The sequence below is a fragment of the Pteropus medius genome, unplaced genomic scaffold, assembly GCF_902729225.1.
Source record: "Pteropus medius unplaced genomic scaffold, Ma_sr-lr_union100, whole genome shotgun sequence".
Classification (NCBI taxonomy): Eukaryota; Metazoa; Chordata; class Mammalia; order Chiroptera; family Pteropodidae; genus Pteropus; species Pteropus medius.
The window spans coordinates 1,695,747-1,721,185 of NW_024349796.1; the positions used below are offsets into that span (position 1 = coordinate 1,695,747).

General features: G+C 39.8%; 1 protein-coding gene across 7 annotated transcripts in view; it reads right to left on the minus strand.

Annotated features, from left to right (window-relative positions):
- Positions 1 to 25,439, minus strand: part of PLD5 (phospholipase D family member 5) — a 355,949-nt gene that overhangs the window by 24,131 nt on the left and 306,379 nt on the right. For all 7 annotated transcript variants that reach the window (XM_039883218.1, XM_039883223.1, XM_039883222.1 and 4 more), the window contains 2 exons: positions 7,316 to 7,513; positions 740 to 876 (listed from right to left, as the gene is read on the minus strand). In XM_039883218.1, coding sequence (XP_039739152.1) covers positions 740 to 876; positions 7,316 to 7,513 — 335 coding nt within the window. The remainder of the gene's footprint in view (positions 1 to 739; positions 877 to 7,315; positions 7,514 to 25,439) is intronic.

The window sequence follows — 25,439 nt, forward strand, 5'->3', positions numbered from 1 at the left end:
TACGTGCCACATCTTCTTTATCCAGTCATTTATCAAGGAACATTTAGGTTGCTGCCACATCTTGACTATTGTAAGCAGCTCTTCTGTGAACACATGGGTGCATATATCTTTTTGAATTAGTGTTTTGGGTTTCTTTGGATAAATATCCAGAAGTGAGATTGCTGGGTTATATGGTAGTTCTATTTTTAATTTTTTGAGGAACCTCCATACTGTTCTTCATACTGGCTGCATCAAGTTACAATCCCACCAACAGTGCACATGAGTTCCCTAACGATGATGAATTATTGAAAGAGCTCTCTATTTTTAAGATGCTCTCTTCCTCATACATTGACTGAGAACATGTACATTTTAAGTTTCTTTCTCCTTTAAGTTGGAAAGATATTATGAAAATTTAGCATGTAATGAAGACTGACGTCAATGCAACAAAGTGATGCATCATTTATTTTTTCAAATAATTTTCAAGTTGAAAACAACCCAGCCTTTATTCTAAAGTTGTTCTCATGTCTATAATGTAAACTGCTGAGCTACTTCTGTAGGGTGAGACCCTGAGCCCTTAAAAGGACTGAGGTTGGAGGTGCATCATGGGTAAGCTACCAATGCACACCCAGAAGATTTGAATGATGTGCAACCTAACATGACCTGATAGCACCTCAGTGTCTAGTCTGGTTTCTCCTCTAGCCCCAGTTTAGTGCTAGACACTGGAGAATGGGTTCTAAGTCAAGGTTATGCACTCACTGACCTTCTGGTGCTTGTGCTGGAGATAGGCAGGTACTCCATGACGGCGATGTACACATACTGCTTGGCATCATCTATCACACTGTAGATGGCATCTATGTCAAAGCTTCTGTTCTTAGGACAAAAGAGTTTGGGAGAATTCTGTGAAGACACAAAAACCAAACTTTAAGAGTATTAACTTTTGTCATCTGGGGATTTCTCTTTTTGTTGTTGTTGTTGTTTTAATTTGTTTTAATGGATCTTGGCTTTTAACTAAATTTTTGCAAAACTACTTTCCAGTTCTTTATAAGACAAAATATTTTCAATCCTATAAAAGTTGAGGCATGTAGAGATCAAAGTATGATGGGATTGGTCTCAAGTCTGTCCTTTAAGTCAATTTTGGGAGGGAGTTCTTACTTTCAAAACACACTTCTCTGACTTTCAGAGGAATGCTCTAACTCTAAACTTGTGTGATGGTGATGTACATTCTTGTTCTACATGGCTGTTAATTTATCTATCTTTCATCTATCATCTGTCATTGTCTATCTACCTATACTATAAAAATATTCAAGATAACCTAACAAGGTCGTTTTTTTCTGATCTTTCATCAAGTCGTGAAGAGGAGTGTTGGTCGTTGAGAAAGGGTCATCAATAATTCTAGAGAAAAAATCAATAGTCATTAAGATGCTCAAATTTGTTAGGAGAGACAGGGAGAAAAAGATATTCTGTAAGACTCAAGCAAAAGAAAAAAGAGGTAAATTATCCTTGCGATATTTTTCTCATGTTATTCAAAATGGTTTCCATCTTTAAAAAATGTATGGTGTTTTTAGACGAAGTTGCTATAGAGAAGGAAAGGCGTACTTTGGTTTTCTTATTGTTTTTCCACTGGAAAGGACTGAAAATAGTGTTTTTGTAGTTCCTGCCTTGCTCTAACAAGAATACGCCACAGCACACGGAGGAGCAGAAATAACGAAAGGAGAGCTTAATACCGTAAGGCTGAAAAGACGGTCTCTGGAACTGCCTGGAAAGCCAGTGTTGGGTCCCTTATCAAATGTTGCACGAATAATGGAGGTCAGGGCCCCTCATCGAACATTCGGGAATGAGCCCCGCGCTGTGCTGGCGGGAGCCCTACTGCAGAGACCCAGAGGGAAGCTGAAGCTGTTGACTGGATGCCTGGCTGAGAAGGAGCTTGTGGAAGGTCACACACTCACAGGTGTCTGTGCTCATTGTCAATTTATTAATTAGTTAATTAATTACTCTCCATTAATAAATTAAATGTTCAGGTTATTTAATTACTTCTGCCCATTGGCAGGTGAGTATCAGAATGAGTTTTTTATCTTATTTTTCTTTTGTAATGAAGATGAACTTGCAAGTCTTAAAAATGATAAAAAAAAAACAAGCAAAAAACAAAAACAAAACCACAACAAAACAAATAAACAAACAAAAACCAATGCTAGTCCTACACTTCCCCCGGCCCACACATCTGCCACCGAGCCGGCCGGTGCCTCTGCAGTACCTCCCTGGTGTCCCTCCCTCATACTCCAGGTGGCTGTGTCCCTCTTTCGGGCGCCAATGCTGTTTGTTGGGGCTTCTGCGTATCTCCGTAGCTCATTTCCTTGTCCCCGTGATGTTATAAAACCAAGTGCGAGCCCCTTTAGGACTCCTGGTTTCTCAGTGGCCAGTCTGAGCTCATTGGCTGGCATGAATCTATGGCCTCCCCTGCATCTCGGCCTCCCCTGTTTGCCGGCTACCATGCCATCTGTACCCAAAACTGAAATAATCACCGGGCTACGGCCATCTGTCGTCCGTCTGCCTCGACGGGGTCACTCCGCCAGCCCCTGCCGCTAACGCGTTTCTCTATTTTTGTCTATTAGAGCCCTGTGCGTTTTCCAAGTTCCTGCTCAAACGCTATCTCTTCCATGAAACTTTTACATCCTCACCCAAAGGTTACCTCTCCATTCTCTGTTCTTCCATAATATAACTTATTTTTTCTATTAGGTGTCATATTCTAACTCATAAACTTGTATTTGCCTCATCTTTCTGCTGCTAGCTTGACTTTAGGGATTGCTTTTACTCATTTTTTGAAAATTTCCATTAATTAAATGTTTAAGTTCTTTAATTCCGTTATCCTGTTGATTCTGCTTCAAATGCTCTTCTCTTTTAAGGCAGAGAAGTTGAGGATCTTGGCGCTAGAGGGGAGTCGAGGCCGATTCTGAAATGGGTCTAGATGCCAAAGTTTTGTTTCCGGCTCGAAGGCACTGAGGCACCGACTTGTTGGCCTCTTTACACTCACCATTATCTTACAAGTGCAGATGCTGTGCCTTTGGCCAGGTTCCTGCATTTATAACCTGCAGCACGCGGGCTTGTTCCTTCCACTTTCTGAACCTCGGTGTCAACACACCTTTCACACTGGTTTGCCTGAGGCATACATAAGAGAATGAGCCCTGTCTGTGCTTGTTTTCATTTACTCAGCAAATACCACTGAGTGCTTGCCACCCTCTCGGCGTTAGTCTAGGCCGTTGGCATATATCAGTGATCAAAGTAAGATTTCTGCTTTGTAGGGCTTCATTGTAGCAAGTGTTACATTGTGTTGCATTTATTCGTTGTGTGCTTCTCCACTAGCTTGTGAGCTGCATGGTTGTGTATCTCTTGCTCCTTGTACCATGCCACACTCAGCACAAACCACATGCTCGATAAATATTTGTGGAATGAATGTGAAAGTGCTTCTTTAAGTTAAAAAGTGTTGGAGGTTTCTGTGACTCCCAAGCTCTACTTTTATTAGAGTTACTTCTTTCTAGGTATTTCCACCCATGTGTGAACAGATCTTTATTTGCCTGCATTATTGTTTGCTGTGTTCCCATTGTCTAACTCAACGTCTGGAGTCTGGCAGGTGCTCCCTGTGTTTATTAAGGAAATGCATGTCTGCACAACATCCTCCTTCATCTATAGAAAAGGAGGAGAGGAATATACAGATCTGCTTCCTAGTTTCAGCCCTGTGATGATCTTTTTCTAATCAAGTGCTTCTGAGACACCTTGCTTCTTGGTAATATATGTTTCTCTCTTAGATCAGTAAGTGCCTTGGATATATGCGTGCAACTTGTTTTGCATATTCATTAAATACTTGCATTACCAGACTCTGATTTATTTCATAAGTTTCCTGTTTTTTTTAAAAGTCTATACTCCATCATTACAATACATGTTGAAATCTAATTAAACATGAAAAAACAATCCACAGAATGGGAGAAAATATTTGCAAGTCATATACTTGATAAAGGACTTTTATCTAGAGTGTATAAAAAAAACTCTTACAACTCAGTAATAAAAACCAAGTAACTTAATCAAATAATGGACAAATGATTTGACAGACATTTCGCTAAAAAGATACAAATGGCCAATAAGCACATTAAAATATGCAAATCAAAACCACAATGAGGTACCATTTCATGCCCACTAGGAGGGCTAACATACAACACAAAATAACAAGCATTAGCAAAGATGTAGAGAAATTAAAACCCTTATTTACTGCTGGTGGAATTGTGAAATAGTGCCGCCAATTCGGAAAACAGTTTGTCAGTGTCTCAAAATGTTGAACACAGAGTTAGCACAATACTCAACAATTCCACTCCTAAGTATAAACTCAAATGAATTGAAAACGAGTGGTCAAATAACTGGCACATGAATGTTCATAGGAGCACTGTTCACAATATCCAAAGGCAGAAATACCCAAATATCTATCCATCGATGGACAGGATGAACAAAATGTGGCATATCCATACAATGGAATATTACTTGGCCACAAAAAGGAATGAAATACTGATTCATGCTATAATATTAATTAACTTTGAAAACACTTTACTAAGTAATATGATATTTTTCATAGCAGTACCAAGCTCTGTTTAATGTCTGCCCTCACTCACTAAATATGTTTCAATATACATGACTGATGGGTAAATGAAGTGAACAATAAACAACAAGAAATGAAATCTGTCTAGCACCTAGATTAATACAAACAGACTTTGAACTAACTAGTCTTCATCTTGAAAAGCAAATGCATAATCTTAAAGGCTCTAAAAAGAAATCTACATAATAGGACAAAAACTCAGCCAGCTATCATTTCCATCTACTGATTTCAGTGAGAAATGTAAGAAAATTAGAATTATCTGGCTCTGAGTTACTAGGGATCATAAGTTAAATCTAACCTCTTTGTGTTCTATGTGAAAAATTAGAAATAATCCATGTGTATATTACAACTTAAAATTTATATTTAACCATGCTAAGTTTTTAATCCTCTAAAATCTAATTTTGGAAATCGTAATTGATACAGTCTTCGAATTCATTTTCTTTGTGTTAATTTAGTCAGGACTGCCAGCTTATAAAAATATAATATACTGTTTTAAGATATTTTATAATAAGTATTTTGAATTTAAATAAATTTGTTTTGGCATGTGTTTGGCACATATTACTTAGAAAACCACATGCATCCTGTAACTTTTTATTGATATTACTACCAATAAAACCAATCCAATATTCATTGCAGCTTTTAGGGAGCCCCGAGTGAGGTGCTGGAAATTCTAATGATATTTAGAGTGTGGCATATGTACTTTACAGCCTTGTAAAACAGTGAGAGAAATGATCAATAGACAATTAGTTACAAAAATGTGATAAACACTATAATAGAGGTGAGATCAAGGATCTCTGGGCGATTGATACTATTCCAAAAGTGGATTGTTTTTTACTTTATTTTATACCTGTAAGATTTTATACCTCTGCAGAAATGGTGTTCAATTAATATCGGTTGGCTTAATAGTAATAAGAAATAGAAAATAAATAAGTTACAATAACAAAATAAATAAAAACAAAAAGTAAAGGCATTACATAGTTTAAAAGACTATATTAAAAGGAAAGTTTCACAATTCTACTTATTTTGTGGTGAACTGTTTAATAAAAGGCAATTTGTAAATTTGCCCTAGAATACAACAAAGGCCTGTACTTTAGTAGATTTTGTTAAAGGCCTGAGCCCTCCATGGTAGATGTTAACTTTGGGATCAACAAAGTAGGACCCTCCCTGCTTTAAGGATCCGAGTTTAAATTTATGCAATGACCCCATTACTTATCTCTAAGATTCAAACCATGAATTCGAAATTTAGCAATTATCTGAAATTGGCTCATAATCCATCTATTTCTTGCTCCTTCCTGTCTGTTCTACTGGACCCACTTGAGCGAGTGTCCCTTAGGGTGTCATGTCACCTGCTGCCATCTGGAATAAGGGTTATTTGGCAAATTTTCTATTGTTGTTCATCTACAAATGGAGAAACATCTCTGGCCTTTTTATTTTACATGGTTGTCTAGAGAAGAAGTGAAATTAAACATATGAAATAATTTTGTTAGTAAAATGCCCTATACAATATGCTACTTGCTACTGCACTCTGGACCTGTTCACATACCAAAAAAGGTTTTTTAGCTCCATTTGAGGAAAATCTTTCATAGTTTGTTTTCTGCTCTTCACATTTATGTAAATTTGTTATTTAAGACAAACAATTTCAACTTCCTCTTTTCTCTCTATTGCTACATTTCTAAATTTTCAGATTGTGCCTTCATTTTAAGGATACAATTCGCTCTTCAATGAAATGCTCTTCGGTGACAAAAAAATTGACATGAAAGCACTGGTATTGATCAGTGGAGAAATAGCCATGTTAAATTGGGAGCATGGTGTAGAGAGCTACTCAGCATCAGATCTACTCAGAAGCTTGATGCAAGTCAAAATCCTCAGGTCTCACCCGAGGCTCCTAAGGTTGCACCCAGTGGATCAGATCCTGGGTGAGGGTGGGGAGACTGCAAATCTGTAGTTTAAAAGGTTCTCCAGCTGGTTCTTATGTACTCTAAAGTTAGAGGACCAGGGCTGTCGGCCCAGATACACTGCCCATTGCTGGTAACACTGTGGGGACAGCTGTGGTGTGTGGGCAGCGGGTGGCCAGTTGGGGAGATTGGGGTGGGTGAGTGAAGGTGGGTAGTGGTTTTAAGTGTAGTCAGAGGCCTGTGAGCTATGCAAGGGGTCCTCCCCTCCTGGGTGGGCCTCTTGTCCTCCAGCCTTAATCATGTACAACAGCTTTGCTATTGTCTGTTTTACACTCCTGAGTTCACTTAGATTTGTTTCATCAGATAGAAATAGCTAAAAGCAAATCTGAATATCAGTGATATTGAGCATCAAAAATAGGACCTGGGTCAGAAGACCTGGGTGATGGTGGTTCTCTTGTCACCTGCCATCTGAGTGTCTTTGTGCTGGTAGATAAGCTTCAGTATCCTCATTTGTAACACGGTCATAATCCTGGGTCCACCTTAAGGGACGATTGTGGGGCTCAAATCAGATAACACAAAGTGTCTGGAATTAGGAACGATTATTAACATTTATCATTGTCATCACTAGGAACAGCAAATGATCGAGCATAAGCATGGACAGACTTGAACTCTTCAAGGAATGGGACAGAACCAATCAATCTGTCGAATTCATTTTTGCCTGACAGAAGATCACCCTTGAATATTCCAACTTAATAAAGGGCTCTTGGAGAAAGAATGGAGGAGAGGAGACAGGGCAACAACTCACCGACACGAATGCTTGAGATTTGGTTTCGTTCAACTGAAGTTGCAATTTCTTTTCATTGTCATAGACTCCATAGAGCCTCTTGGACCAGGTCTGAGGAACTCTGCTCTTGAATTTTAATGAACTATATAAAGCGAATATCCTTTGTAAATCTAGGACCAGGCAGCTGCAGTTGTAGAAGATGACACCGAGTTCTTTCATCTGTGAAATTAAAATTGAAACCATCAACGCCATGTGCATCCGATGGTGTTAGTTTCAGAGAAAAAAAATGCACAAGAATGAAGTTGTAACATCTTTTTCTCGCACTTGTTATACAGAAATATGTAGATACAGTCACAATGTGGTATACGGAAATGATGCAGTATAAAAATGCTTAAATATTTAAGGAGAATTTTTGCTTTCCTTTTGCATTTGGACTCCTACAGATAATTTTCCCAAATGCACCTATACTTTTCATATCTGCTCTTCACATTTGCTTCGTTAACACTATTTTTTTGGTATGAATTCTTAAATTATGCAGCAATATAAAAATCAACTTTTTATAATTAATTATTTTTTATGGTGACATTGGTTAATGAAATCTGATAAGTTTCAGCTGTATATTTTAACAGTAAGGCATATATATATTTACACTGTGCGTTCACCTCTCATAGTTAGATTTCTTTCTGTCACCACATATTTGACCCCTTTCATCCCGTCTACCTCCCCGCTCCCCTTTTCCCCCTACCTCTGGTAACCACTAGTCTATAGTCCGTGTCCATGAGTCTCTGTTTGTCCTGTTCATTTGTTGCTTTTAGCTTTATATCCCACACATAAGTGATATCGTGTAATTTTCGACTTTTTCAGTCTGGCTTATTTCGCTTAGCATGATTATCTCAAGGTCCATCTACGTTGTTGCACATGGCAGTATTTCATCTCTTCTTATGGCTGAGTAATATTCTGTTGTATATACGTACCACAGCTTCTTTATCCAATCATCTATTGTAGGGCACTTCGTTTGCTTCCATGTCCTGGCCACCGTGAATAATGCTGCTATGAACATCGGTGTGCAAATACCTTTTCAGATATGAGTTTTCAAGTCTTTGGGGTAAATACCCAGTAGAGGGGCTGCTGGATCACATGGTCGATCAATTAAAGGTCAACTTTTAATTGCAGCATAGCAGAGTGGTTTAGATCACGGATTCTGGAATCAGATTGCCTGGAAGTAAGTTCCAGCTCTACAACTTTATAGCTGTGTGACTTTGGTTAAGATATGTAATCTCTGGGCCTCATTTTCTTCTTCCACAAAATGGAGTTTATAGTATTTATTTCAAATAGTTGCTATGATCCTTAAAATAGTTAATATGTGTAAAGAAATTGGAAGAGTGCCTATCACATGATAATCACTAAAAATATGAGCAACTGCCATTCTTATTAACACTGCACTAGCCTCAAGAAAATAGACCAATAGAATCTCGCAACAAAGAGACCATAGAGGTTATTTTGTCCACTTCCTTTCATGCACAGATGAAGAAAGTGAACCTCACACAGGAAGGCAAAGATACTTGTTCCAAGTGAAAGATCTTGTCAGCAGTAGATTTAAGTTTTGAAGGCAGATTTTCTGACCTTGGTCAAATCCACCCGGGAGTAGCACTGGCTTCATCTGAGTCCAGTATTACTGTAAGGTAGCTAGTCAGACATGAGCAACAGGGGAAACAAATGAATAGGGGCCCAGCCTAGAGACCACCCAAAGAACACCCCAGTGGTAGTAGAATTCTTCGTATGCACATGCACACTGGGCAAAGTTGTTACCTAGTGTCAATCAAGTGTCAATCGAAATGACCTCACTTGGCAGTCACCTAGGAATACCTTTGGAATCACCCAGCATGACCCAAATTTAAAGCAGACATTCCCACTTTTGGGTCCTTTTTTTTGCCCTTCTGGGATCCCCTTTTTTGCCCTTCTGTGTTCTCTCTCTTTTTGGTGGCCTTTTGTGGTCTTTCCCCCTTTCGTAGCCACTTTGGCCCTTTGTGTTGGTTACAGCGCTGGAACCATGTGCTTCCTTGGGGCATACTTTGTCTTTCTCCATGTGTCTCCTTGGGGCATAGTTTGTCTTTCTAAAATATACTTTTAATAAAACTATTAAATCTCAACTACTTGTGATTCTTCACTGCTGTCATTTGAGGAAGAACCAAGGAAAAATGCTAACTACACTTATGTGCAGTATTATCCCTCTCCCTCTCCCTGACCATTGGGGTGACACCGAACTCCTATCAGTCCCAATGATGACATAGTAAAAATTACAGATGATTTCTAATTTAGTCAAAAGAGTGAAAAGGTGAAGTTTCAGTCATAAACAAACAGCATAAGTACACATGCTTTATGATCTGAACACCCAGCAAGGGCTTCCTTAGGGACCCCTTGGTCCTTGAGGGACCTGGGTTCCACTGATATTAAACTCCCTTCCCATCTCTGCCTCCAGTCTGCTACTCAAGACTCTACTCAGGATTAAAGGAGAGGTCACCGACCTGCTGCTCTTTGTCCCCTAGGACTCCCCAATACAGCATGTCCTAGAGATCTTTCCATGTTCATCTACACCTGTCCGGCATCATTTTACCAGCTCTATAGTGACCACAGAATAGACAGACAAAAGGTATTTAACCTGCTGACGAACTTGTCCTTATTTTTTCTCTGTTGCAAAAAATAAAGCAATGAGCATCCTTGTACATATATCTTTGTGCACCTGGCAAGTATTTCTTTACTATAGATTCCTAGAATTAGATGGACAAACACATTAAGGACAATTAGAGGTTAAGAAAGTGAAAGGAAGTAAGTAGGGACATGTGGATGTGTGTGATTTGGTAAAGGAGCATGCAGATGTGTGTGTGAATGGGTAAATATACATATTTTTTTCTGATGACAGGGGATAAAACTGGAGGGACAGATTCCTGGGGGACTTCATGCTGGGATAAGCAGTTTGACATTTATGTTGAAGGTCACGAGGACGCAGGCAATGTGGGGTGGGTGCATGGTCAAGACCCCTTGCCTTAATATGGAGACTGATGAGAGAGTTAGGGGCAGGGCATTCAGCCCCCAGGCCTTGGCAGTGGCCAGGAGAGAGATTTATCCATTCTTCTGTGTTTTCTAATCTCGGAGATTTCCAAAATATCTTGAGTAGCTGCTACTGATTGCTAACCTCATTCCAGGTAGAAAACCAGGCCTATGTGGGTCTCTGCTGAGGATCTCAGGAATGTTAAGCTCTACATCTAACCTTCAGGCTTTCATGCCTTTTCCCAGAGTGAATCAATGCTGCCACATTATCGTCTCCAAGGATGCCTTTAGCATGTCAGGGTTTCTCAACTTTTGTATCAGGTTAGCTTTATAACTGGGCTCTTTGTCTGGAGCGGGAGTGGGGGTGGTGGAGCTGAGACTTGGTTCCCACATAAGCAAGTAGCTGTCTCATGGTACCAGGGTCTCCCTGACATGTTCCCTTGTCTGCAGGACACAGGCAGTTAGTGCACGTCCTCAGGGCTGGCCTTGCCTGGGGCCATCCTCAGGAAGAAACAAACAAAAGTGACCCTGAGGCCAGAGTGTGGACTGGAGTGTTGGATCTTTCATACCAGATCTAGGCCCAGGGGAAATCATCCAATAGTTGAGTCTTTGTCTCCAGATCTATGTCTATGTCCACATCCACATCCACAGCCACATCCACACCCACATCTGTCTTCTCCGAGCCAAGCACCATGCCAGGTTCTGAGGCTGTAGCTGAGAGCAAATCACGCCTGGTTCCAGCCCTCAGAAGGACTAGAGCAAAGAGCACAGCAGGGAATACAGACAAAAATCATGAAGTTATAAACAATAGGTTCAGAAAGAGCAACAACAGAACAGGAGCAGTTCATGTTTTGAGGTAGGCGTTCTAATTCCCACTGTAGAGATGAAAGCATTGAGGCCATGCTCACTAATCTTGCCCAGAGTACCTTTGCTAATATACAGCAGAGCTCAGCTCTGAAACCAGTTTGCTTTGACTCCTTATCCTGTTTCTGTCCACTGTTTTGCCTGCCTTAGGCTGTCTGTACCCCTATATCCTTGGGGGATATTTTTTCTCAGCATTTTCTACCATACTAAAAGTACTTTATTTAAAGAGGGGTTCATTTGCTCTATTAACCTTGAGGCACTTCTATCAAATGGGTGGCTGGAGCTAAAAGGCTGAGGAGAGGTGCTTCTAAACATAAATGTAAATACACAAACAAATGTGGTACTTATACAGAGCCACAAGAAAAGATGAAATATTGCCATTTGTGACATGAATGGATTTTGAGATAATCATGCTAAATGAAAAATAAGTCTGACAGAAAAACTTGAGAGCCATATGATTTCACTCATATGTAGGATATAAAACTGAAAGCAATAAATGAACAAGACAAACAATCAGAAACGCATAGACACAGACAGCAGTCTAGTTGGGGTGAGGTAGATAAGGGTAAAGAAGGTCGAATATATGGTGACAGAAGGAGATTTGAATTTGGGTGGTGAACACACAATGTAATGTACATATGACATACTATTGAAACCTATATAATTTTATTAATTGATGTCACCCCAATAAACTTAATTTTAAAAAATCTTATTCCAATACAGGAGTGGAATGTAGAAGGCGAGAAACTGTCATTGAAATAGAATGAGCTTCGGTCACGTGAGGCCTGGATTCTCACTGAAGTCGATGGACAATGTGGTTCCCAAGACTCAATCCAGTTCTCTCCACAGACATGCCGGGAAGCGGGCTGGATTCCCCTAGGAAATCCAGGAAGACGAAAACATGTTTCATCGAAGCAAAGTGATGCCAAATCGTTGTTAAGCACTAGGCTTAGAGACCAGGTAGCGCTGTATTAACATTACGGCTCCTCAGCTCCTGGGCTGCATGAGTTTGGACCAGTTCTTCAACCTCTGGACACTGCCGAGAAAGGAAAAAGCAGCTGGACATCCGGAAGCTGGCATGTGACTGTCAGCTTGGCCTTGATGTTTCTAGGAACCGGCCTGGCATTTCCATTGCCAGTGCACCGACATCAGCCAAGGCCACTTTGTGACTGTCCATGATGAGTCAACACAAAAACAAGATCACTCCATACACGTCTGGACACTGACAAAAATGCAAGCATTGTCCAAGCCACAAAAATGAACAAACAGCCCCATCCTGACTCATATAAGTGACTGCTGCTTCTTTATCAACTACAGCTTTAGCATCACCTCATTCTGCTCCCATTTGATTAGATTTATTAAGATACCCAGTCGTAAAATTGCCCCTACTTCCTAGCAGCATCCAATCCCGAGCGAAGCCCTGCTTCCTTAAGCCCTTTTTCAAATTACCTAGCACAAGCCCAAGTTCCATAGTAAGTTCTTTGTAAAACCCACCTCCTGAAACCCCGCGTGGTTTGCCCTGGTGTGCGTTCTGCCTTGTTGTGACGAGCAACTTGTTTAACTTCAGGGTGCCTTCTGGGCTCGGCTGGCGGGCAACGACACCACCTTATTGCGCTACACCTTCATCGGAGGTTTGCCAGGATGAGTCAGAGCAGCAGAGCACAGTGACAACACTCAAGATGCTGTTACTCTATCCTAAGTCGCACTGGAGGGGGAAGTGCCAGGTACTCAATATTGCAGTTGGAACAGGAAGTTCCCTGGTGGCAGAGCAGGTGTTTAGGGGAAATGAGCGAAGGAAGGCAGTAATGGCTCTGCAGAAAGGCATAAAGAAGGGCCGCACTTTGGGAAGTGGCTTCACGCATTAGAACTAAGGCCAAGTAATGCTCCTGAGACACTATAAGTGCTGCTCTGTCTTCTGTTGTATGCCTGGTTTAGGAATGTACACGTCACACATTTAATCTGGAAATCCGGTAAACCAATTCTTTAAAAGCTAATGGAAAAACTGGAAGCATAAAAGAAAAATCCTTATTTCGTGGCACCACGATTACGAGGGGCGTTTGTCCCTTTAGGTGTGATCGGATGGAAGGGAGCATGTTTATACACTTGTCATCCCTGGGCTCTCCTCATGCACCATTTATCGTCATCGAGGTGCAAGTGGGCACCGTCTCCCTGCGTCACTGGCATTGTAATGACTCTGTTCTAAACAGAGACACAGCCTTCCTTTCCCACTGTTGTGTGAGCTGTTTCCTGTGAGCTTTTATCTGCAGGCCCTGATGTCATTCTGCTGGGTGATCATGTCACAGCTGTAGAATCTGAAGGCCACGGAAGAGGCCATGCCTGGCCGTCTGGAGGTGGAAACAGAATTATACTGTCTCTGAGTATCTTCCTCTCGACCTTAGGTGACTCAAGCCTATTTCTAATTTTTCATATTTGGTTCAGGCTGGTGTTGACTGAAGATGGAGAAAAAGAAACTTGCTTTTGTTTTGCAGATTTTTTGGCCAGTGCAAAAATTCAGGACAAGTGCATAAACAAATCTTAAAATGCTGGCAGTGGGAAAAATAACACAAATTTGGGCTTCTGAAGAGCTTCTAAGTCATATTGTCAAAGGAATAAAAAGCTGAAATGATTGATTAATAGATTAGCTGAGTTACTCTTCAAGTTGCCTTACCAATAAGACAAACCTTATCTGCCAGGGAATAGCCGTCTGCCAGCTGGTGGGCTGCTGAGTGCAGCCCAGCCATGTGCCAGCCACATACCCGTTGGGCACCCTGATGGGCCACCCTGACTTTTCAGTTCAGTCACACAGTTGACAGTTGATTGAATGGTCTAAGTGTTTGAATAAAATAATCTTGGAAAGGCTGGAGATTTATCGGCTAATGATTCTTTGGAAGAGAATCATTCATAGTAAAAGACCGTCTTTTCCACAGAAGGGGTGTTAAGTGTTATCAGTCAACCCATGGAACTAAGAGAGGCTTAGGGCCTCAGCAACCCAGAGTTCCCTGCCAAGAAGCTGTTCTAAGGTAATGACTTTATTTAAAACTTGAGTTATATCAATGGTTCCATTCTGTCTGTTCCACTAGGCCATTATGGGAGCCTTTCTGGAGTGCTTGGGTTTCACACAATCCAGGCGATGCTACCATCCTACTGCTCAGGGAGAAATAACAGTAGGAGCAGTACTAATTTACTGAAGCATTTACTGTGCACCAGGCAATGTTCTAAATACTTTACAATCTTCATTCATGTCAACATCACAACAACCCATTTCACAAGGAAGGGACTGACATCCCAAGAGATGAAAGGACTTGCCCCAATGCACAGCTGCTGAGCAGGGAAGCTGGGATTATGACACTTGATTCATTTTCAGGAAGAATTATTCATGCAGCGAAGCGCCCATAAGACCACAGCGCCCTCCCTGTGGGTGATGGCCAAGTCCTGCTGTTGGTGTGCGTGTCCCCTTTTCTGCTGCCCTGGAATCCCTATGTACATCAGTAGTCCTGGCTTCAAAACAGAATGTTGAGAGCAGAGGCAGCAGTGTTCTTTGCTGTGATTCAAAATGGTTAATTAGCCTAAACACAGTTTACTTTATCATTCAGAAATGTCTAGTTTGTTGTTTTCATGATTTTCTAGAAACGTGAGTAAGCATTTCTTTAATTTCCTTGACAAAGACAAAAGAACCTGCAACTGTGAGCAACTAACATGCATCCAGTTAGCTGCTGATTTATATTCTGAGTTACTTCAGGAAATCTAATTACTAGGAGCTCTAACTTGATTTTGTTTCTGCCCTCAAGGTGAAATTTTTGTTGCTGGAAATAGAAAATAAAGAATTGAATCTTAGCAGCTGGAAGGCAGCCTGCCCCTCAGAGATGTACTCTCTGGCCCCCTTACTCTCACAGTGGGTGGTCTATACCAGTAACTTCTTGATGTCTTAGTTTCTTTGTTACCAAGTGGGAATAATAATGCTTGCTGGAAAGAACATGACTAATTGACAGAGAGGAGAATATAAGAACCTTAGAGAATAGCTAGTTCAACCTTATTTCAAAATTAAGGAAACGAAGGACCTAAAAGGGAAAGTGACTTGTGGGATCACAGAATAGTGTCCTGTGATTTGGGGCCCTGGGCTCCTTTGCCCAATAAGGCTGTGCCTTCTTGATAAAAAGAACTCACACAGGGTTCACTTGTAGGATGAATGAGGAATATTGCCTTTTTTCTCCCTCCTTCTCTCCCTCCTCCTCTACCTCCTCATCCTCCCTCCCTCCTCCTCTCTCCCCTCCTTCCCTTCCCTTCCTTCCTTCCCTTCGCCTTCCTTCACTCTCCCTCACTCCCCTCCCTCATTTCCTCCCTCCCCTCCTTCCTTCCTTCCTTCCTTTCTTCCCTCCCTCCCTTCCTCCCTCCTCCCCTTCCTCCCTCCCTTCCTTCCTTCCTTCCTTCCTTCCTTCCGTCCTTCACTTTAACTAATGCTTCATCTTTTATAAGGATCTGAAAGTTTTCCAAATGACCACTACACATTTGGCTTCTTTGACTTCTGGCTAGAAGGAATTCACACATCAATTTCTTGGCTTTATCTAGTCAAAGGGAAATCAATAGATAAAACCTTGACAATAATGACCAAAGAAGGTTGATAGAATCTTAAAGGAATAGGGCTGAGAGTGGAATAGGATGAAACGAATTGGAAACGCATTTTAGTAATTTTTTTTGAAGTACTTTAATTTTATCCTGCTACGTAGAAGAGTTGAAAATGAATCCAAAATGTAACCACAGCTCCCCCCGTCATGCCTCCTTTCTGCCTTTTCTTAATGAGCAGTGAGGAAGCTGAGATCAGCTCCGCTTCAGTTCAGCTCATTGTATTCGATCCCCTTTTCCAAACTTCTTCAAGGATCTTTCTTTTGACAAAATGTTGGGTCAGACCTGAACGACCGTATCTGCTTTTCAGGTTCATAAAATAAACACCTGGCCCTACTCATGCACCAGGATATCACCAGTAATGTGAATATTACCATTTAGCTTCTTATTCATGCCAAGATGAAATAATAAGGAAACTGGAGAGGTAGAGATGTGCTTGGCTATCGCCCATGGGAACATACGCTCTAACGATAAGCTTTCCGCTTCTGTACCCGCCGCTTGCACAACCAACCTGTGGGTTGACAGTTAGTAAAATGAAGAAAAATAGACTTGTGTGTTCAAACAGGATGAAGAATAGGGGTTTAGGGCTTAAAACCCTGTACCTCTACATTTCAGCGCTGCTTAATTTGGGGTCTGCATACCCCTGGCAGACCCAACTGGCTGAATAAAGAGTGTTTCCTGTAACTCACTGATTTCTGGTGGTCCGTGTGTCTATCCGGGGCTGGTGGCTACAACAGAGAAAATCTTTTCTCAGAGGAATACCAAATGTATAAATTTCATGTTATTTTTCTTTGTAGCCAAGTCATCTGGTAGTGGGAAGAAGGTGCAAGTGGACAGAATTTGGTGGGTTTTCATTCGTAGATTATAATTTGTAAAACTAATTCAGTCTTCCAAGTCGGCTTTCAGAGGCACCTTGAAGTACAGGAAAGCTTTGAAATTTTTCAGAAAAAAAGGACCTCGAGAAATATTTTGCACTATCTATTGCGTTCCCCCTGATTTCCTCCCTGCCCATCAGAACAGAGGCTCCCCACGTTTCTTCTCCTCCACAATGCCCCAGGAGCAGCACAGCCTCCCTATACCTACAGCACGGCGGTGGCAGAAGCAGGGGCTGGAGATAACTCGCCTCTGACAAAGAAATGTCACACCGTGTTCCCAGGCCCTCTGGTTCTCATCTCCTCCCTCTAGAAACATCCCAGAATGGTGAAAGGAGACCCCTCTGGTCTGCAGCCATGAGTATGGTTGCTGGTCGTCTAGGGAGGCTACCTGCCTTAGTGGACAGAGAAGGATTCAGGCTTGAATTCTAGTTCTGCCGCTTTCTCCAGAGTGACTTTGAGCAAGTTCCTTGACCTTTTGTGCCTGTAACTGACAAGTTCCTTAATCTTTCTGTAAAGTGGGAGTGATAATAATAGTTACAGGGTTGTTGTGACGATTAAACAAGTAATCATTAAGTACCTCTTTGAAGAGGAATTTTCATTTAAAAGATTAATCAGCTTTTTATTCTGCTTCTGTAAATATGCTTGCTGCATGGGCTGTACTCGAAATTGACTGAAGACTCACCTCCCTTTGCTTGCTCTGTCCAAGCAACAAATGTAACTGTTTGTACGCCCTAGCAACTCCTGCACTTTGTAGCACTTTGTAACTGCCAGTAGGCCATAGCAACTCCTGCCCTTGTAACACAATGTAACTACCTGCAACCATAGCAACTCTCACCGCTTTGTAGAGGTTTGAGTTCAAATTACCCAATCAGGCTGTGCCAAAAAGGTCTATAGAAGGAATGTTGCAACTGAGCTCCAGGCCCAGATCTTCAGAGTACTAGCTCTCTGGGTCCGCCGGCATAATAAACCTGAGTTCTCCAACTCTCCAAATGCTGCTTGGTTTCTCGCCAGATTTTGGATCTTTTCCACAACAGTTTAATGACAGGGATGCTTTCTGAGAAATGCATCGTTAGGTGACTTTGTCATTGTGTAAACATCATAGAGGCTGACCTAGATGATACAGCCTCCTGCACATCTAGGCTACGTGGTATGGCCTATTGCTCGTAGGCTACAAGCCTACGTTACTGTACAAAACATGATATTAAATCTAGTACAAGAGAAAATGACAAAATCAAGAGATGCAGTAAACAGCTGTATGAGGCTGCTGCCAGCATAACAGAGCATACTGTCTCACAGCAAATTTTTCCTTTTTTATATGTAGAAAGAATGCACTGTAAAAAAATGATAAAAATGTATAGTATAGTATAAAGTACATAAACCAGTAACATAGTCATTTATTATCATTATCAAGTATTAGGCACTGTTCATAATTATATATGCTATAATTTTATACAACTGGCAGCATAATAGGTTTGCTCACCACACACGTGAGTAATGCCTTGCACTACCATGTCACGATGACTAAGATGTCACTCCATGATAGCGAATTTCTGCTACATCCTAATCTTATGAGACCACTGTCATGTATGCTGTCCAGACAGTATGCTCCTGCTCTCTCCGGGGCATGCACAGGAGTAGCCTACAGATATGCCTTTATCTTGGGCAAGTTCAATTCTGGGGAAAGTAGTAGTAGGCCTAATTTAGACCACACATCTAAACTGCATTTTCCATTCTGGCTCTATCAATGATAAAATTGATAATTTGATCACCATCTATCTGATTTCTGGAGTTTTTTGTTGGTTTGTTTGTTCTAATGGCTTGGAGTTCAAGAGGGTTTGAGAATGGAGTGTTGTTCATTGGCTTCCCACATCTAATGATACCAACTTCGTACTTCATTCTCGTACGGCCATCCCCATGGATTCGAATCAGGTATGAGCACGCTAAGCAGCTTCCACTTTGCCTTTCATAAGGGAAACGTTCAGCCACAATTTTTAAAAACTCTATTTCTTTTTGTGCTGTGTCATAATGTACTTTTCACTTATTCATGTTAGTCATAGATCTACTGGGTTTTTTCATCTTAACATTCAGCACACTCTCCCCACTATTGTGCTTTGAGTAATTGCTCAGGGTGTTCCAACATTGTTTAATCCATCAGTATCTTAATCTCAAAAAGAAAGCATGAGTTGGAATATGAAAATCCAATTGAGATGAACCAATTCCTTTTCAGGTTCTTTAGCTAGTTTCTAGAGCTTAACTCTCATAAAATATCCAAAGCATCACTCTTTTGAGGCTGTGGTGTCATGTCTGTGTCCCTACAGTTCTTCCAATTCCTTCCAATACATCTCCTAACAACATTTTTCTCAAGTTCATGAGATAGGATGCTATAGAAGGTATCAATGTTCAAAATAGGGTTAAATTTGAAATCTGGGAGACTTATACTATAACAACTTCATATCAATGGCATCAATTTATTTGCATCGTGTTTGGCTATAACAAATTTTCAGCTCATGGAAAGTCATCTTCTTAAGGATCTGGAGTGGGGAGACCCTCCCTAAGCAAGTGGGAGGCAGCCCATCAGTTGCTTGGTAACTGGCTGGTTTAAAGGCTATAAGATAGAGACCACCGAATAGAGCTTGCATTGGGATCTGTGTTTGGGAGTGGGAAAATTTACCGCAAATGATTTACTATCGCTTCCCCATGAATACTATCAACATTGACTTGAAAAGTAACCACAATAAAAACAGCATTAGGGGCACCTTATATGGAACCGGATGGCAGTCTTACAGGGCACAAGTGTTGCTAACAACCTTATAAGTAAAAGTGTCTTGAGGATTATCCATTAGCCAGTTCAGTGTGGTTTGAACAGGCACTGTTCTTAACGTGGAGAACCATCGCTCAGAGAGTAGCCAACCAAGTCTGGCACGAGTGGGAGAGCAATAGATTCTGATCGACTATGGGCCTGAGCTGTGAACACGTCAAAAAACACGTCGGAACCACGGACACACCAAATACCAATGGTAGAGAAAATTGGTCAAAAAAGGCCAAATGCTTTGTTTGCCAACTTCAAAATTCTCACTTGGACCAAAATAAAAGTTGAATTATTAAATCGTTTCCACACATTTATAGCTTATTAAAAGATAGCTGTCATCAATAATTCAAATGAACTAGATGTCTGAGGGCAGTTATAACACAGATAACAGTCTGGTGATATTACCAGAAAGATGTGTGTCCCATGTATAAGTATAAAATAATAATTTCTCCAATATTATAAGCGATTAAATGGTAACCAGGACTTTTAAATAATGCAGTTGAATCCAATAATTGGTTACTGAGCATGTCTGATGTAGAAGGCACTGTATTAGCAAATCGGAGTAAACTTCTGAGCAAGGCATGGTTCCCGATGCATAACTGTGCGTGTGGGGTGGGGGTTGGGTTGGGGTGTGAAAGAGGGGTGGCAGTAGCGAAAGGAGAACAAAACAAACTATGAAACAAGGCAAAAATCTGATACACGCCTTAAGGAAAATATCACCAACATTCTGAAAGATTCAAGTAAGGGACATATTGCATCAGATTAGAAGGGATTCTTAACTTCTGGCCCATGCATGGAGTTCAGCAGGTATAGTGTATACCTGCAAGTTTCTAAGGAGAAGGGGCTGTAGGGTTTTGCCAAATGCTTTGATTAAAAAAGCTAATAACTTGACTGGTGGACGACTACTGAATTAGATGGATATGGCATGGCCTCATGGAAGAGGTGAAATTTGTAAAAGATCTTGAGGAATCTTGAAACTCTCTAGCTCTGACAGCCTATTTTGAAGGACACCCCCAGCAGAAGACAGGTCATGAACCAAGGCAGGGAGGTGAGAAATGTCAGGAGCATAAATTGTGAGAGAATGAGCAGTGAGAAGGGAAGGTCTGATGGGTGGCAGAGCCCAGATCTGAAAGGCTGGTACATTAAGGAGTGAACCCATTACCCTTCACCTTAGAGGTCGGAAACTCAACGGCCTCAAAGACTGGCAGAACAAACATGTGATGTAAATGCATGAAAACCTCATGAATAGAGGAGACCGAGATGATAAGGAGCATATGCCCGATATGACGACATTCAAATTTTTTTTTTATCACTGGCCAAACCAAAACATCTGCAGATGGAGTTGGCCTTCAGGCCACCAGTTTGGGAATTCTATTTGGAGTGTTAATGAGTGAACTGACATGAATTGAGGCTGAATTAGAGGGGAGCAAACTAGAAGCAGGGCTAGGGAGAGATAATAAAGTCCTGAACCACAGAAACGGGAGGCAATTGTGTCAGGACCTGGGGAATGACTGCGTATGTGAAGACAGGGAATGGAAAGAAACCAAGCTGACTCTCAGGTTTCTAAAGTAGGTGATTTGAGTGATCGATGGACACTGCAAGTCAGTGCAGACATGGTGAATTTAAGTTCATTTGTGAAATCCAGCTGGTGATAATAATGATGGTGGTAAAAATAGCTAATATTTCTTGAGCTCTTACTGCTTTATAATTTTTACATATATTAACTCATGTAGTCATCATAACAACCAGGTCAGGTAGGTGCTATTATTATCCTCGTTTAAAACATGGGGCAACTGAGGCAAACAGCAGTTAAGGCCAAATATTAAAGAGTAGAACAAGAATTTTAACACAGGCATAGCAGCTGCAGAATCCATACTCTTAACCACTATGCTCTGTATACCTCTGAATCAGGAGTCCAAAGAAGGGATATGAACTGGTGACACAAATTACAGAAATGATGGCTGCCACTACAAGAGATGATTCTCGCAGGAGGAACTGGTAGGCTGTTCAGGACGGATTATAATACTAGTGTATTTGTCTATTTATATTGTTCCTCATCCAGAACAATGACCTTGTTTGTCCTGTCGACTGCTGTATTTCTAGTGCCTAGCACACAGAAGTACATGCATGTTCAATAAATATCTGTTGAATGAATGACTGGATGAATAAAATCCCAGGGAACGCCATTAATTAAGGGAAGAACTCAGTGTTTGAGAAGAACCACAAAAGGAGACAAAGAAGTACTAATCAAAAAGATAGAGGATGAACTGAAAGAGTTCAGTGTCATAGAATATAAGAAATTTCTTTTTAAGAAAAGTTTTTTAAAAGTTGAAAATTTGAGGAGGATTTCAAGAAGGAAGAGATCAACATGGCCTATGCATCAAAGAAGTTCATAAGTGAGTGAAGCATACATTTTTGTTGTTGTTGGCAATTAGGCACATTTTCTGTTTCTCTGTCTTTCTGAGGTGCTTTGCTTAAAGGAAGTTGAGCAAGAGATAGGGAGTTGAGCAAGGGATAGAGAAAGGAAGTGGGGAGTCTCCAGTAAATTCTCAATCGGGAGAGGCCCCACCATCATTCTCAATGCTGCTTGCCAGTCTCAGGAATGGGGAGGGAGCTGGGAGGGGGAGGTGAGTGAGGAAACAAAGAAACGGCTTCTTGTTTCTGCATTGTTTCTCTTTTCCCCCAGTTCAGTTTCTTTCCCTCTTCCTGCCCTTAAACATTTCTATTCACTTAGTTTTTAACAATTCGAAGATTTCATTTTTTGATTCCAAATGCCTTATATGTAAAGTTGAAATTAATAAAAAGGTAATACAACTAGAATATGCCTGAATATTTTGGCGAAAGGGAAGAGTACTTTTTCTATTTTGATACATTATATTTATGCAAATATAGACAATATGATAATAGTGAATAAATCACAGGTCTCCATTTATATAAAAAAATCTTATTTTGATTTTTATAGGAGAGATGGCTTCAGTTTCTCCTCCTCGGATAATTTCAAAAAATATATTTTTTTACAACATGCCATACACTTAAAAAAATTATAGTATGCAGCAATTTTATAAGGACTAAGAGAAACACGTCAAATATTAATTTTTCTCTAGCTATATTTATGACAGAAAAATAATGGTCCTACAAATTAAAAGGCTCTCATGTTAAAAAGAGCTATGTGTAAGAAACACAGAGTGTGATTTATAAGAGCAGCTTGTCAGTATTCACTGAGGTTATTCAAGCTTAGCACACACCTAAAACAGAATGTTGAAATCCAGCCATATTTTGGTCCTATTACTGGTTTTGTTTTCTCCCCATAAATCACAGACCCACAGGAAGCCTTTTCTAAATCCTGTGCTAGATAATCTAGGACCACTAGACTGCAGTGCATTACTAAATAGCTAATGTTCAAAACTAGTATTTAGTTTAGTGACACTTTTTGAAGTCAATACTATTATAAAGCCACCATTTATAAAAATTATTTTCCATTTTTATTAATGTATAATTTACATATAGTACAATTCATCCCTCTTTAGCATATAGCTCTTAGAATTTTGATAGTCTGTGACCACCACCACGATCAAGACATAGAACAATGTCATCGCCCACAGAAGTACCCCTATGCCTCTTTGTAGTCAACCCCTCTTCAAACCCCACCAAATACTAATCTTTATATTTTTTCCCTATTGTTTTGCTTTTATAAGAATGACTTATAAATCAAATTGTATAACCCTTTGAATTTGGCTTCTGTCATTTAGAATAATGCACTTGAGATTCATTCATGTTTCAGTGTAGAAGGGTATTTTGTTCCTTTTTATTACTGAGTAGTATTTCACTGTATGGAATATACCAGTTTGTTGATCTATTCTCTAGTTGAGAAACATTTGAGTTATCTCTAGTTATTGGTGCGTCCCAGTAAAGATGCTATAAACATTTATGTATACATTTTTGTGATGGTACAATTTTCATTTCACTTGAGTAGGTACACAAAAGTGAGAATGCTGGGTCATAAAGTAAATATATGTGTAATTTTGTAAGAAATCGCCAAACTGTTTTCCAAAGTGACTGTGCCATTTTACATTCCCACCAATAATGTAAGTATAGCCTTTGTTCTGCATCATTGCTAAAATGTGCTATTTGAATTATTTTATTTTTTGAAAAATTTAGCTATGTGGCATTACATTGCAGTTTTAATTTGTATTTCCTTAATAACTAATTCTTTTGAACATATTTGTTTATTTATGTGCTTATTTGCCATCCACCTGGGAAGAATCTGTTCACATACTTTGCACTTTTTAAAAATCAGGTTGTTTCTTTTTCTATTGAATCTTGAGAGTTTTATTGAATTTCAGGATCTTATATATTCTTGGTCAGATATGTTATTTGCAATTTTTTTTTCTCCTCCAGTGGCTTGTATTCTCATTTCCACAACATTGTCTTTCAAGGAGCAGAAATTCTTAATTTTGATGAAATCCAACTTATTCAATTTTCCCCTTAAGATCATACTTTTAATATGTTAGCTAAGAAATCCTCACCTACTCAAAGTCATGATGATTTTGTTATGTTTTTGTCTAAAATTTTTATAGTTTTAGCTCTTATATTTAGGTCTAGAATCTATTTTGAGTTAATTTTTGCATAGGTATGAAGTATGGATCGAGGCTCATTTTCTTGTATATGGATATCGAATTGTTCTAGTACCTTTTGCTGAAAACGAATTGCCTTTGCACCTTCATTAAAAATCAATTATATACACATATATTTATTTCCGGACTTTCTATTCTGCTTTTTTGATCTAGATATCTATCGTTTCTCTAGCACAGCACTGTCTGAAGTTCTTAGTTTTATAGTAAGTCAGAAAAATCAGGTGATACGACCTTTCCAAATTTGTTCTATTTCAAAATGGTTTTGGCTATTTTAACTCCTTGATCTTTCTAAATACATTTAGAATCAGCTTGTCAATATCTACAAAAGTCTTGCAGGGATTTTGATTGGAATTGCGTTGAATCTATATATCAGTTTGGGCAGAAGTGATAATATAACAATACTGCATCTTCCAAATGACAAATACAGTACTGAATCTCTACATTTTTAAGGTCCTTTTTTTTATGTCTTTCATCAGTACTTTGTAATTTTTAGCATAAAGATCTTTCTCACATTTTTAAGATTTATGCTTAAATATTTCATGATTTTGGTGCTTTCTTCATCCTAAGCAGAAGCCCCATGGGTTTTTAAAATCAGAAGTTTCCTTATAAATAACTATTTGAAACTGTCATTTATTTTTATTTTTATTTTATTTTATATTAGTTTCAGGGATATAGTATAATGGTTAGGTATTTACATAATTTATGAAGTGATCCCCTGATTACTCTAGTACCCATCTGGCACTACACATAGACATTACAATAATATTGACTATATTCCCTATGCTGTACTCTCCATCCCTGTGGCTGTTCTGTAACTACTAATTTGTACTTCTTTATCCCTTCATCTTTTCCAGTCCCCCAACCCCTCACCCATCTGGCAATCACTAGTTCTTCTCTGTGTCTGTGAATCTGTTTTTGTTTAGTTTGTTCATTTCTTTTGTTCCTTAGATTCCACATATAAGTGAAATCATATGGTATTTGTCTTTCTCTGTCCGACTTATTTCATTTAGCATAATACCCTTTAGGTCCATTCACTTTTTTATGGCTGAGTAATATTCCATTGTTTATATGAACTGTAACTTTATCCAATTATCTGTTGATGGGCACTTAGGTTGCTTCCCTACCTTGGCTATTGTAAACAGTGCTGCAGTGAATAGGGGTGCATAGATCTTTATGAATTAGTATTTTGGCTTGCTTTGGATAAATACCCAGAAATGCAATTGTTGGGTCATAAAGTAGTTCTATTTTTAATTTTTTGAGATACCTCCAAACTGTTTTCCATAGTGGCTGTACCA